This window comes from Oreochromis niloticus, linkage group LG20 (assembly GCF_001858045.2).
Source record: "Oreochromis niloticus isolate F11D_XX linkage group LG20, O_niloticus_UMD_NMBU, whole genome shotgun sequence".
NCBI lineage: Eukaryota > Metazoa > Chordata > Actinopteri > Cichliformes > Cichlidae > Oreochromis > Oreochromis niloticus.
Window position 1 is genome coordinate 31,519,668 of NC_031984.2, and position 13,758 is coordinate 31,533,425.

Genomic DNA, 13,758 nt, shown 5'->3' on the forward strand with positions numbered 1-13,758 from the left:
ACTCCAGCGCTAGCTCCGAGTCGTAACTCTAACCCTATATTTTGCAAACAAGCAAAATGACTTTTTAGAGCACGTCAGTTAGAATTATTAATTTTCTTTTTCTTTTTTTGTCTAAACTTTGGAATAAAATCATTGTTGATGATCTCATCCACAAGATTCCAAGCAAACTAGTGCTGGAGCATCACCTCTCACACTTGTCCCCTCCAGTATTATCTCTGCAGCTGATGCAGGCGCCGGTCCTCTGGTCACACTGGTCTGCATGCCCGTTACACTGGCAGGGTCGGCAGCTCGGGAAGCCCCAGTAACCCGACTGGCATCTGTCACAGCGCTGACCGAATGCTCCTGGACGGCACTGACACTGACCGGTAAACTTGTCACAAAGTCGCGTCACGGAGCCTTCCAAACTGCAACCGCAGGCTTGATGGAGAACAGACAGAGATTACAAGAGGAAATTAAAAAGGATGAGAGGGTTTTAGAAGGACGTGATGGGAAAAGAAGAGGAGGTGGGAGAAAGTTGAAGGTAGAAATAAAAAAAGAGGCTTTGGGAATAGCAAAGTTGCACTGACAGGCAGTAGAGGGCGCCAGATGCATTGTACACAACTCAAAAGAACTGTAAATGTACAAGTACACAATTCAAGCTCACTACTCAACACCTGTAATGTTGCCGGTGTGAGTTGACAACAGGTTCCACTAAAGAGTGCTTCAGTGATTCTTCATCTGTATGGCACTTTAGTTTGTAAAGAGACAGGATATCTCATAATACTTTGCTTTTCCATCCCTACTAATGTTTAACTTCTCATCGCCACTAATGTTTAAACTTACTGAGGAAATGTTTAAACATTAGCAGCTGGGAAAAAATATGGAATGGACCTGCAGGAAAAATGAGAAAGGCCTGAGCTGAATCTGCACTTCTCACCTGTGCAGCCTGAGGGCCCAAAGCCATACATTCCTGGAGCACACTGGTGACAACGTCGACCCATCACATTGGGTCTGCAGCGACACTGGCCTCCCCGGACATCACACAGAGAGCTGATGGACCCCTGAGGGTCACAATTACAAGCTGGAGGACAGAGAAGCACCAGCATCAAACCACCGGATCCAAACATGTATTATAAACAACGATCACAATGAGAGAAAAAGAGGAAAGAAGTGAGGCTAAAGTCACCTTTCTGGAGCACATCTTGAAAATTGTAAGATAAATAATGAGTGATTTAAGGCGTCTCTGAGAGCTGCATTTAACTTTAGGAAGGACAATAATGGTGTCATAAACAGTGTTAATTTCACTGATGTTGTCTGAGATCATGCAGGCTCCAGGAATATAAACATATAATCATAACATCATACAAACAGATAAGCTCTATTTGTAACTCACGCAGAGCTCCGTCATTTATGATAGCGGACATGCTGCTTATCAGCTTGGCACAGGTGTCACTCATCAGTGGGCGCGTCACACTCTTTGCCCCGTCGTGACAGCGATACCGCTCATAGGTCTGCCTCCTGGTGTTGGAGGCTGGATCTCCTGCATTGAACATCTCCATGGCGGAGTGGCGTGGCATCAACACAATCTGGAGAAGAAGGATTTGTTAAAAAGGCAAGAAAACGCCTCTTATTTTAGACAACTGAAATGCGTCTCACAGAGTCCACGAGGAGGACGGCGTTGGCTGCTCCATTGAGGATACTGTTGGCATCCTGATAGCGTCTGAAGTCGAAGCGGAGGGTGTAAGTCACGTCTCTCTCCAGACACACAGGCTGAGGAGGCACCATGAACCTGAGGAGAACGCAGGCAGTGCACAGTTACCGTGCACCAGTACTGACACGCATCTGTGTGCGAATGTGTGAGTCACAGACCTTGCTGCAGCAGGCAGAGAGACAATGAGCCTGTCATCGTCGGGGATGGTGTTTCCACAAGGGCTGCTGGTAGGAATTGGCCCTGGACGGATCACCGTTACCTGCACCTCCTCCCAGTCCCTGGGCATCTGCATAGAAACATTGTGCATGGTAAGCATGTATTTGCGGACTCCTTTCATTTTATGATGATACATGACACGGTACATGAACAGTCGCATATACCTGCGCCTCATAGCGGATGAGCAAATCATATTCCATGGAGTAGGGAATGTCACCAATACGGAACTCCAGTGTTCCACCTTCAGGTACCCGGGAAAACCCAAGACCTGTCCACATGGCGGGTCGGCCAGGCTGATGCTCCCTGATCTCCACCACACAGCCCTGAGAACATAAACACGGAAGACATGCTTGTAGAGATTTCTTCTTACTAAAGAGCCTGACTACCAATGTGTGACGGCCTCACTCACCCGTCCCATTGTGGCGCTCTCAGCCTCATAAAGAAGGTGATCCAGAGCCATAAAGAAATATCCAGACTCCACCTGTGTACACTGGCGCCCTGTTATGTGACTGCGGCAGCGGCACTGCCCGCTCTCCATGGAGCAGCTTTGAATACATACATCTTGTCAAATCAATGCCACCGTTCATATGTCACATATAATGATAACATAACTGCACCCATACTAGAAGATCTGTGATGCATAATAGTACTTTGCTATTGTTTAGTAGGTTTGATGTTTACTATATTATTCATTTGAGTTTAGCACGCTAACAATTGATTAATATACTAAACACAAATGACAGCTGAGGGTGATGGGAAGGTTTAATTACTATTTATGATGCTATTCATTAATTTTGTCCTGATGAGTTGGATGAAAAATTAAGAGATGACAAGATTTATTACAAGTCATTATGCTGAAACTGCAGATGTGGTTACCCTTTGGCTAAGAAGAATGTGTGCACCAAACATATCTAACAGAGCTGCAAAATAAGTATTCAGTGGCCCTAGTTCAGAAAATAAAGCACTATTGATTTTTCCTGTAGTTAAAGTTGACTCTCAGAACTTCTAAACTGGATCAACATGGATCAGCTTGGATAAAAAGATTACTTTTTTCCTTCTGCTTTTATCCTGCTGAGTACACCAGCTGGTATTTTGAGCAAACATCCATCTAAGAATGGTTTTAAAAGGTCCTCTAAGCTGTAACAGACTCTGTCGACTCGACTCAGAGCAGCACTCACTGGTTGTCCAGTGCTCCTCCAATGTCACACTCGCAGTCTCTGCAGCCGTTCAGGTCATGGCTCAGTGCCCAGTGTTCTGGCTAGAAACAGACAAGGACAGACAGAGGGCAGGTTGACTGATACAGACGAGCAGAGTACCCACGCAAAACACTACTACCATACACACTACTGTGCCCAGCTCTGTAGTCCAATAAAACAAGCCGTGGGGCACCACTACTGCCCCGATGGTTTAACTTTACTTTGTCACACTGTCTTCTTGCTCAGAAAAAGCTAAATTGACAGTGTGCTACATGTTTTTGCAGTCAGCAGTTTCACTTTTTACTTTTATGTTTTGGCTGCTAAACTGATACTTTGTGGTTTCTCCATTAGAGTTACATAAGAAGTTGGTTATTGCTTATTGTGTGCTCTGGTTCCAGCCTCACATCCATCCCTCTGCGGTGACACAGAAGGATATGGATGAATATGCATTCACCCTGATAATTTATAATATATAATAATATATAATTAAAGTTTCAAAGCAGTGGCAGGGTGCTTAAGAATAGTTTTCCACTGAACATTAATGCTCCTAAAAGCAGGCTTGTAAAACAACAGGATCCACTTGCAGACCAGGTCCAGACCTGACCATTTAGGGCCTGCTGTAACCCACACCAACCGGACAAGCCACAAATCCCTGGGCTAAATTTAGACGCATGACCCAGGCAGGAGCACACATTCCTGCCTACACTATTCCTGGCTGAGTAGAGGGTTTTTGACAAGAGGACGAATTATAACAGGAAGCTGATCACCTTCTGGCCAGAGAGGGTGTGAGGAAATGTCAAACTTAATTTGATGCTGTTGTAATTAAACAGTATCAACTGTGATGTGAAATATAGCATGTAAAAAGGGGGAGGAGTGGTTTAAAAGAAAAAGCAAATTAAGGAGGTCTGAGCTGTTGAGAGGGAACACTGCATGGCTGTGAATGCTCTCACCTGCCAAGTTACCTTTCAGGACCTTTGCTGCAGGTAATTCCCCTGTTCTCTGTCTCACCTCTACTGACTCTAACTATCAAATAAAGGCAAAATGGCAGCAAGATGTTACTATGTTACAACTATATTAAATCATTGCTTACCACTTCACCACTCTGGCACACCAGCATGACATGACCTCACCTGGCATATAGATGGTATAAATGATTTTTTGTTACACATATATATATTAAGTGTTTTTTTAATAAATTATTTTTTTTTAAATCGCTCTCCAGGAATATCAATCTGTACACCTGAAGTGGACATTTAGGTCACATCAATTTCACAACCAAATGTTGTATGAATCTAAGCAAAATATACTTTAGTTTGTTTACACTTTTTAAACAGCTGGGTGTTCTTCAGATGTGTACTTCTGTGTACTACTGGGTGTACTTCCGATCCAAAGTTAAGCTGATTTGATTTATTTGGTTACCAGCTAGACCACTAGTACATTAAACCTCTAATCAATGGACATTTGCTCAGTGGGTGAATATGAATTTCTGGCTTTCACTTTTCAGACAGATCTAGACATAAAGGCCAAAAATGACTGACCGGCATTAGTATGGAAAACACTTTCTATGGGTTACAGCTGTTTGTGGGGAAAGAGACAAAGAGGGAATATATAAAATGAAAAATGAAGACATTTAAGACAAATCTAAAACAATCAGTGCGTTTGTGACGTCTTACCAGACACTGGTCACAGCTGCGTCCAGTGACAAGACGCTTGCAGAAGCAGTCTCCGCTGACTGGGTCACACTGGGAGCTACCTGACACTGTTCCTCTGGGGTCACACTGACAAGCTGGATGCAGGGTGGGGGCATAGGGTGGAGGTAGTAGTGAGTAGTGGACAGAGACTATTCAGAACTTGTGTGACTGCTAAGAGGGGATATACTCACGCTGGCAGCCGTGAGGATTGTCCGTGCTCAGACCAAAGAAGCCTGTCTTACACCTGTCACAGCGCGGCCCCTCCACATTAGTCTTGCACCGGCACTGACCTGCCACCATGCCGAGAGACGGGTCCGTGTGGCTGTCGCACATCCCCCCATTCTGTGAACCGTCGGGGTCACAGTCACATGCTGCGGGACAAACGCACAGCATTAAATGATGAAAATCTACACTTAGGCTAGTTTGTGTGGTTTCTGCTGTGAGTCCAGTAATTTTCAACAACTAAAACATGGCCCAGTACAGGTCCACGGAGAGGTTTCTATAACACTGTAGATATATCCTCCAACAAAAAGCATCAGCTCTCACATTGACAGAATAATTACTAAACTATTTAACTTAATTTTAACTTCATCAAACTCGTCTTAACCAAACATGAAGCCTGTAGTGCACATGCACTGATTACAGACTTTTAAAAGAACGATTGTGTGGATAAATACAGCACTGCAGAAAGAGCACTTTTAAACCCTTGAAACTGCAGCTGAAAGCTGATAGGCTAATTACAGTTATGGTATATCCAAATCCAGGCTAGCCATGTGGCCCTGTTTCCATTGTTTGTGTTAAACTAATGCCACAGGTAAAGGTCCAGGCATGCTGCCATGTTAGCGGTATTCAAAAGCTACACAGAACTATTCAGGCCTGAGTCTTTAGACCCGTTCCTGCCAACGAGGGAAGAGTCAATGTTATACAAAGAATGCTTTTGTAAAAGAAAATACAGCACAAAGAACCATTTCTTCTTCTTTGTGGTAAAATCAGCCTCTGTTCTCATTCCTAGTCATACCTACACAGTACCACTATGATCATGCTGGCTTTTGGAGGACTGCACACAAGTTTGTGCCTGAATTCCCACAATCTCTCTCCCCGTGTAGCCAAAGAGCTTTGCAAGCAGACGGTAAATCCTGCATAACGCAGCAAATGTGAATACTTCAAAGAAGCATTCCTTTTTTCATCAGACTCACGTATGCAAACTCTTGGGTCTCTTATATCCTTGACAGGGTCTTTGTAGTAGAAAGGTTTGCATGTCTCACAGTGGTGTCCCATGGTGTTGTGCTGACAGTCATCACACACTCCTCCGCTGACATTTCCCGTAGCCAAATACACCGCCATGTCAAAGTGACAGGCTGTCGAGTGGCTGTTACAGTTACACTCTGAAGAAAAAACAGGTTTATTTCATGTTAATGAGTCCTTCCTTATAGATTATTAGTCCTTCACTTTTATTCCTTCTTTTTAAACTTTTTTTGAGGTGTTCAACAGATATACCAGCGTGTGGGCTATTTCACTTTCTTTTTCTTTTATCCTCATAAACCTAAAACAGATACAGTTAATGATTTCAGAGCTAAATGTAACCAGCTTACTCATCCGTACTCACTCTTGCAAGCGTTGGTATTACGTCCTTCAGCTGGCCTCCAGGGGTGGTCGTTGTAAAAGTCATCGCACTGCTCACAGTTCAAACCCTTAGTGTTATGGTTACAGACACACCTGCCGTGAACCTTAGCATGAGATAAGAAGTAAGGGAATGGGGGCTTAAAGAAGAACACTGAAATGATGAGAAAAGTCAGGCTGTAATGTGCTAACTAAAGGCATTGCTCTGCATTCAGTACTGTAGTCTGTGCACACAGTCAAGCAAAAATATCTATTACCTGCTTTGCTGTGGTAGTGGGTTGAATGTTTCACCATTAGACCTTTATCAGGCAAATGTTTAATGGCACGTTTGGTGACTGGAATGGGAGTTGAGTAAGACCTAGTCATATTTCATTTTCCCCACTTTAACTGGCCAAATAAATGCATCCCTTAACTTTGTAGCTTCTATTCTATTCAGTTGGATTTAATTTTATTTATGTAAGATAAGATAAGATATAAATAAAGTACAAATAAATATATTTTTTGCTTAGTTAACAAAAACATGTGGGATTCTGTTTGCATTGGATATTTCTGATGTCACTGCTCTTTCTTGAAAACTTCATCACTCACCATCCCTTCTACATCATCCTCGATGCCAGCAATGGGGGCACACTCTGAGGCATGGCCATAACAAAAGCAGTTTCCACGAACGACAAGCTCGTATATTGCATAGTAGTATTTCTCTTTGATTTCATCTCTGGGGTCCAGCAGGTTGTCCCCCAGCGTGTGAAGCTTGGTGAAATTCACTCTCAAGTTGGTGATCTTTAGCTGGTCTGATGGAAAGACGACACAGATGGAATAAGCAGAAGAGGAACAGGGTGCAGATATTTTAAGCTTACTAATAATTTAATTCAGTTAAATTCAACTTTATCACAAGCACCTCAAGGCACTTTATACTGAAAGGTATAGACCTGACAATAGAAAGAAGAAAACACCAATCAGACGATCCCCTATCAGTGAACACTGGTGACAGTGGGAAGAAAAAAAAACTAGATGATAGCTAAACTCTTTTAGTTAATGTATGACATTAGTGGGGCAGCGAAAGTAATTTTAAAAAGAGGTTTTATAAAAGACGCACAAAAAAAGCTGTCCATCCCCATTAAACACAACTGTCCAAAGGATCACTGCTGCAGCATGAGGACGTCAGCCAGTGGAGCATGACAGAGCTGAATGTGAGGCAAAGCATTACACACTAACTGAAGTTAATGATTTGGGATGGTGGAAGGATCAGTTAGCCATCATAGTTCTGAGGAACCTTGACGTTACATTTGTTGCTGCCGCCAGTCCTAACACCTTATATGTACTTCCTTACACTACAGTAAAAAATATTTCAGTCATATATGAATTTATTTTTGGCAATATTTTTTTACCATCTCAGTTAAGGAACTAATGAGATCTACACCTATTTCGCTTGTTTCATTGTTTGCTATAAAGAGAAGAAACTACAGGTGCTGCTAACTAAATATGTCATCCATATATCCAGCACAACTTCAGCTTTAAACTGACACCATGTCCAAAAATGACAGACAGTAATGGAATGTGGCGTTGAGAGAGTCCTTCCCTCATCCTGTACCTTAATCTTCTGAAACTATTTGGCACGAGCTAGGGAAGGGAGCTCACTGCTTTCCAGAGGGATTTGTCTTTTCAGCCTGTCGACATGCTGGAACATTCTCTGTGGTTATAGTCCAGCTGTTTACCAATAGCAGTCACCACACAAACTAATGTTTATGTAGCATAGTGCATGTTAGAACACAGGACACACACCTTTCCCTTCAGTGCCACAAAGCAGAAACCACCCGGGCTGAAAAGAGCCACCATTGTGCTCTCGATGCATTTCGAAGCATTTTTGTTGAAATTATCTGACAAATGATATGGAGTGTATTTTTTATTCTGATCTTGACACAACATAACAGTTAATATGTTTCTGTGTATTCCAAGCTTTCTAGCACTGGCTAAAAACATCACACTCCACTCTGAATATGGTACCTTCTGGCTCCAAAACAATATAAAGATTTTTAAATTGATCTTAATACTGAAGCTTTTTACAGTACAAATCCTGCTGGCTGGTTGACCAGATTCCAAACATTACACAAAAAGCACTGAAAATGTATCATTCAGTGCACACAATCAAGAATAATTTAAAGTTCCTAAATATTACAGACCTTTAATTCCCTTCATTAATGCCAAAGACATTTTTGCAGAACGTCAGTACTGCATGAACCCTAAGGCAAGTACCCGAAAACCAAGTAAAGTTAAGGATTTTGTGTTCTCAGCTGAGCTTCCTGTATAATATTCCAGTGAGTGTGTACTGGATTTAGGTCACAAAAGGTTAATATTAAGTCAGGGCTCTTATTAGTGTAAATGACTACCAGTAATGTATCCTGGGGGTTCTTCCTCAAGAGACAAACACACAATTAAACAGCAACTGAAGAAGAACTAAACTGGATATAATCAATTGTCTTGCGAGCAGCAGACATTAAATATAAATAGTTCAGCTGCGAGGCGGTTAGAGTACTACATGTGGACCAGCTCCACTAAGATATTTAACAACTGAGCCGGACAGCCTCTGCTGATGCACTGGAAATCATGCTAGGGTTTCTGGGAAAAGCTCTCATGTCCTGCCAGTCTAAATATGAGGGTTAGGACAGGGAGGCTGCGTGGGAGAGAAACAGCTGCTTTTCACATCTCACCATGTCTTCCACACAGCAGGGCCATGTTTCACACCCCAGAGAGATGTGTCACAGCTGAATAACAAGAGCTAATTGCGTCTGCTGGAGTTTGATTTATGATGATAAATGTGAGCATGACTACAAGGGGAAAAGGGCGCGGGGGTGGGGTGGGGGGGTGTTTGTTTGTGTTTTTTACACATTTGTCGTGGGTGTCTTCTAGTAATATCTGATTTACATGATCATGTATTTCATTATATGACTGTAACAGAAGCCTGTTTTTACAGAAACAACTGCTCATCAAGAACTCTGAGGGCCAGAATTACTGAGCTGGGCAATTTAAGATATTACTGAAGGGTGGCCGACCAACAATGTACCAACTTATGAATACGGATACATCTATGTCGTTTTGGTAATGACCTACTCAATCTACCAAAAGCAGCACAAATTAGCAGATGTGATGAGGGTGGGCGTAATCCAGGACACTGGTGTGGGTTGCTACTTTTTATCTGAAAAACAATACAGAGTAAGAGTAGCTTTACACATGTTTCTTCCTGCAACAATGTCAACTCGATTAAATTTTATTTCTATAGGACCAAATAACAAAAACAGTCACCTCAAAGTGCTTTATATTGTAAGTTAAATACCCTACAATAATACCTCCTATGAGCAAGCACAGCAGGAAGGAAAAACTCCCCTTTAACAGGAAGAAACCTCGAGTGGATCCAGGCTCAGGATCCAGTCACTGGGGCAGAGTCTATTCTAGTCTGGGGCGATTAGAGGAAGAAACCACATGGCCATTGAGACTAGAGAAGCAGCAGAAGGAGAATAGACATGTTCTGACTGTGAAAATTTAAGACAGTGAGGGAAAACATGAGGTCATGGAGGTTTCTTTGGTTGAAACACAAGACTGGTTGAGAGAGTGGCTGCTATTTCACCAAACCTGACATCCGTGTGTAACATCTGACCTGTCAGTTGTGTAGAACACACAAAGAGAACACAGAGCATTGCTTCCTGTCAGACCCTCATCCTGTTGTTAAAGAAGTTACTGCAAAGGAAAGATTCTGATACACAGCAAACTGTGGACGACCTCTCTGTGTTCTGAGATGTGCTGACCGTCCAAGAGCTATTAAAAATACATATGCATTACATAAAATACATTACATAAAAACAAGTTCAGAGGCACTCTTCCATTGCTAATTTTATATTGCAGGTCAAAACAATCTTAGCTCTGATTCAAATCCCTAGTAAATAAAACTCCAAAACTCCTAACATTTCCTGATACCTAGCTACTTTCAACTGCTCCCTTGTCACAAGGGGTAGCTCTGCATGCCCTTCCTGACACAACCCCATAAAGGGTTTTGGAGTTGAACAGCAACCTTTCAGTTGTTAGGTGAACATGTAAATGATGCCTGATATGTTTTAATATTAAAAAAAGACAGATTCAAGCAATATAGACCAGGTGTTTTGTCTGTTTAACCTTTTTGATGACTGCTGCATGCTACCAGGCTGTTGTGTTGGACCTACTCTGTATAGTCGGGCTGTATGGATCCTGAATCCTGATGGCTGGATCCAACACTCTGTAGATGACCTAAGCCGGGAAATAAATATTATGCACATGTGTTACATATGTGTATTATGCCACATCATGTTATATGCATATATGACAAAATTAACACATAGAACATTTTAGCTGTCCTTTTTTAAGACAGTAGGTGCTATTTGAAAGCTTAGAATCTGTTAAAAGAAGTGTTGTTATTTTGGAGACCAAACTGGCAAAGGACTTGCTACTTAATTTCCAGCCTTCAGAGGATTAACAGAACAAAATATAGATACTCTGGATATTGCTCTGTCAAAAAGAAAAACAACAATACAAACAAAACAGCCTACCTCCTTTTTAAAGTTTAATAATTAACACAGAAAAAAGCACACTGACAGATTTTGAGCCAGGCTAGCTGTTTCCCCCTGATTCCAGTCCAAGACAAGATAACAGAGTGAGAGTAAAAAGACACGAAGCAAATTTCTACACCAAGTACTTTGAGCTGCTCCCTTATTCGCAAGGGGTCAGCACAGCAGCATTTAATTTGTACGCCAAATCCCCTTCATGTTGCAACTCTTAAAAAGACTTGTGTTTCCCTCCAGGATCAAACTGGCGATGATTCACTTGCTAGGAAATTGTATAAACTGATACACTATCAGGCTGTAAGTGTGTCCTAAGTGCAGACTACAAAAAGCACCTGAACGACAAAGATTAAAAAAACGCTTTAAGATCAAGGTCATTTTCACATTTGTCTCAAATTGAATTAGTGCATCAAACAGTCGCTCACCTCTCCTTCTGTCGATGGCTCAATATCAGAGTAGCGTGACTCACATATGATGTCATTTATGTTACGCAGAGGACCCTCAGAGACTCCAGGAAAGACAGCAGCACAGTCATGGGCAAAGTAGCGGTAGATCTGCCAGGTACGACCAAAATCTGCTGAACGTTCAATCAGCATGGCTGCTGGCCGGAAAGTCTGTAAAAGAACGACGCCTTCTTGTTTCATATATGATTTTGACTGCATCCGAAAATATGAAGGTCAAAATAATCATCTGTGATATTTTTCTAACCTTGAACGTCATAATCAAGTGAGTAAAATGAAACTCTGCTTCCAGATCCAGCTGGATAAAGACATCCGACTTTCCTGTGGGAACAAAGACAAGGAATGGAGATGTTAATAAAGTTTACTCATTCTCTATCTGCTAATGCCCGTCAGCTAGTTTGCATGAAGAATTTATAAACTGCTTACATTCAAATGATCATTTCCCACAGATGGATGTCACAGAATAAAGGTTAATGGCATTATGTGAAGTGGTAACCACACACTTGGCTGGTGGAACGGATCCTTGACAGGAAAAACATTCACTGTTGGCAGGAGAAATGTGGAGTGCCTGTCGGAAAGGCCCACTCACTTCCTGAGTTGTAGAGCTCTCTGAAGGGCTACTGTACTTTCACTCTTGTTCTCCTTGTTTTGTGTTAATTCTGCAGTAACAAAGCCAAAAGGATCTTTCCATAGTACTAATGAAATATTTTGAGCACTAGACTCTGCCCGTGTTGCTGTATCATCTGTGTGTAGATGCTGCTGTGTGGCAGTGGAAGTGGAAGAGTAAGAACAGACATCCAGAGTTTCAGTGAAGGTGTTCTGAAAGTCATGCACCTTCCTCCATGCTGCTCTCCACAGCTCATTTTTGTAAGAGCCCCAGTCCTCATATTCCACTCCCTACGGTTCCTTTCAGGCCTCCTGTCGCTTGCACATCTTTCTTGATTCTTTTTTTCTTACATCAATGTGTTATTAGACAATAAGGTCAGTCTCTCTTAGACTAGAACGACAAGCACACTCTACTATGGAGCTGATGAGGCACAGAAAAGACAAAAATTTAAAAGAAGAAAGTTGAGTTGAGTTGAAACTGGGCAGCATCTGACGGACCAAAACATAATCTGTGAAAGTACAGGGCATCAGTGGTGGACCTGCCGATTCTGGTATTTTATGGCAAATGCCAGCTCTCCTAGAGTAACTGCCTCTCCTCGAGTCTCCTCCATGGCTTTGAGATATGCTGGGAGAAACAGCAAACCTTCTGGCGAATGCACATACTGATGTGCTATCCTGGAGGAGTCGACCAATAGGGACCCTAACCTCTGAAACCATTCCTGTTTTGGAGGTTGCCCCATTGTTGCCCCTCTAGTGCACCTGTTATTAAATTCAGTAACACCAAAGCAGCAGAAAATGATTAACAATGCCCTCTGCTACCTGATAAATATTCAAGAAACTTAACAGAGTTGTTGCTCCTTCTAATTGTAATAATCCTACACTTTTTTGTCTGTTTCCTATATTTCCCCATGTCTGCATCAAATTGGTTTTGTGAGCTTGTTCTTTGTTCCTATCAGTTAATTTCCTGTTTTATTTTGAAGGTCAGTCCCTTGTGTGGCTTTCTGTGTTTTAAATTCCCTCCTTGTGTTTTTTTCCTCAACCTCATTTTTATCCTGTCCTATTATTGGTCTCCCTCTGTTGCTTGGTTTGGTTGTTTGGTTTTTGCTTTTTCCTGCATGTCCTTGTAATTTTTGCATGCAATCCCAGGAAATGGGCTTTCTATTTAATATGTGAAGACAATCAATGCACTGTGCCCTTATCAAACCGGCCTTCTGTGAGCGCTGCCACATTCACCAAACAAATGCCACAAAGATGCCATGGAAAAAGCTGCAGCTACCAGGAGTAAAAATAGTCACTGTACTTCCTGCCCCTCTTTTTCTTCTTCTGTTTCTTCCCGATCTATTCTGGGTCTTGAGCTTCACAGTGCTGTCATCAACACCACTCCGTTACTGTGGAATGACTCACAAACAACTAAAATGAGCCCTGTGTCCAGTTGGCCAGTCATGCACAGATCCTCACGATCACTCGTCATGATGAAGAATTTAACTCACCTGAAAACAAACCAGTTACAGTTTGTTCTTCTTCCTCTTTTTATTACTGTGCACCACCCTGTCTTAAATATTCCACTTATTCTCACTTTTATCTTGACATCAGAGTCTTAACTTTTCATCTTCCTTCTTTCCCTCACTCTGTTCAGATGCCACAGCATGCAGAGCCCACTCTGTTATTAAGGACATCTGTAGCTGGTCAGAG

General features: G+C 42.1%; 1 protein-coding gene across 3 annotated transcripts in view; it reads right to left on the minus strand.

Annotated features, from left to right (window-relative positions):
- lamb2 (laminin, beta 2 (laminin S)) overlaps positions 1-13,758 on the minus strand; it is a 48,695-nt gene that overhangs the window by 16,220 nt on the left and 18,717 nt on the right. For all 3 annotated transcript variants that reach the window (XM_005477947.4, XM_025901911.1, XM_005477948.4), the window contains 16 exons: positions 11,708-11,781; positions 11,425-11,613; positions 10,625-10,688; positions 7,002-7,204; positions 6,400-6,520; positions 5,990-6,178; positions 4,985-5,164; positions 4,776-4,888; positions 3,085-3,164; positions 2,316-2,451; positions 2,071-2,229; positions 1,849-1,976; positions 1,636-1,768; positions 1,373-1,565; positions 917-1,060; positions 186-417 (listed from right to left, as the gene is read on the minus strand). In XM_005477947.4, coding sequence (XP_005478004.1) covers positions 186-417; positions 917-1,060; positions 1,373-1,565; positions 1,636-1,768; positions 1,849-1,976; positions 2,071-2,229; positions 2,316-2,451; positions 3,085-3,164; positions 4,776-4,888; positions 4,985-5,164; positions 5,990-6,178; positions 6,400-6,520; positions 7,002-7,204; positions 10,625-10,688; positions 11,425-11,613; positions 11,708-11,781 — 2,338 coding nt within the window. The remainder of the gene's footprint in view (positions 1-185; positions 418-916; positions 1,061-1,372; positions 1,566-1,635; positions 1,769-1,848; positions 1,977-2,070; positions 2,230-2,315; positions 2,452-3,084; positions 3,165-4,775; positions 4,889-4,984; positions 5,165-5,989; positions 6,179-6,399; positions 6,521-7,001; positions 7,205-10,624; positions 10,689-11,424; positions 11,614-11,707; positions 11,782-13,758) is intronic.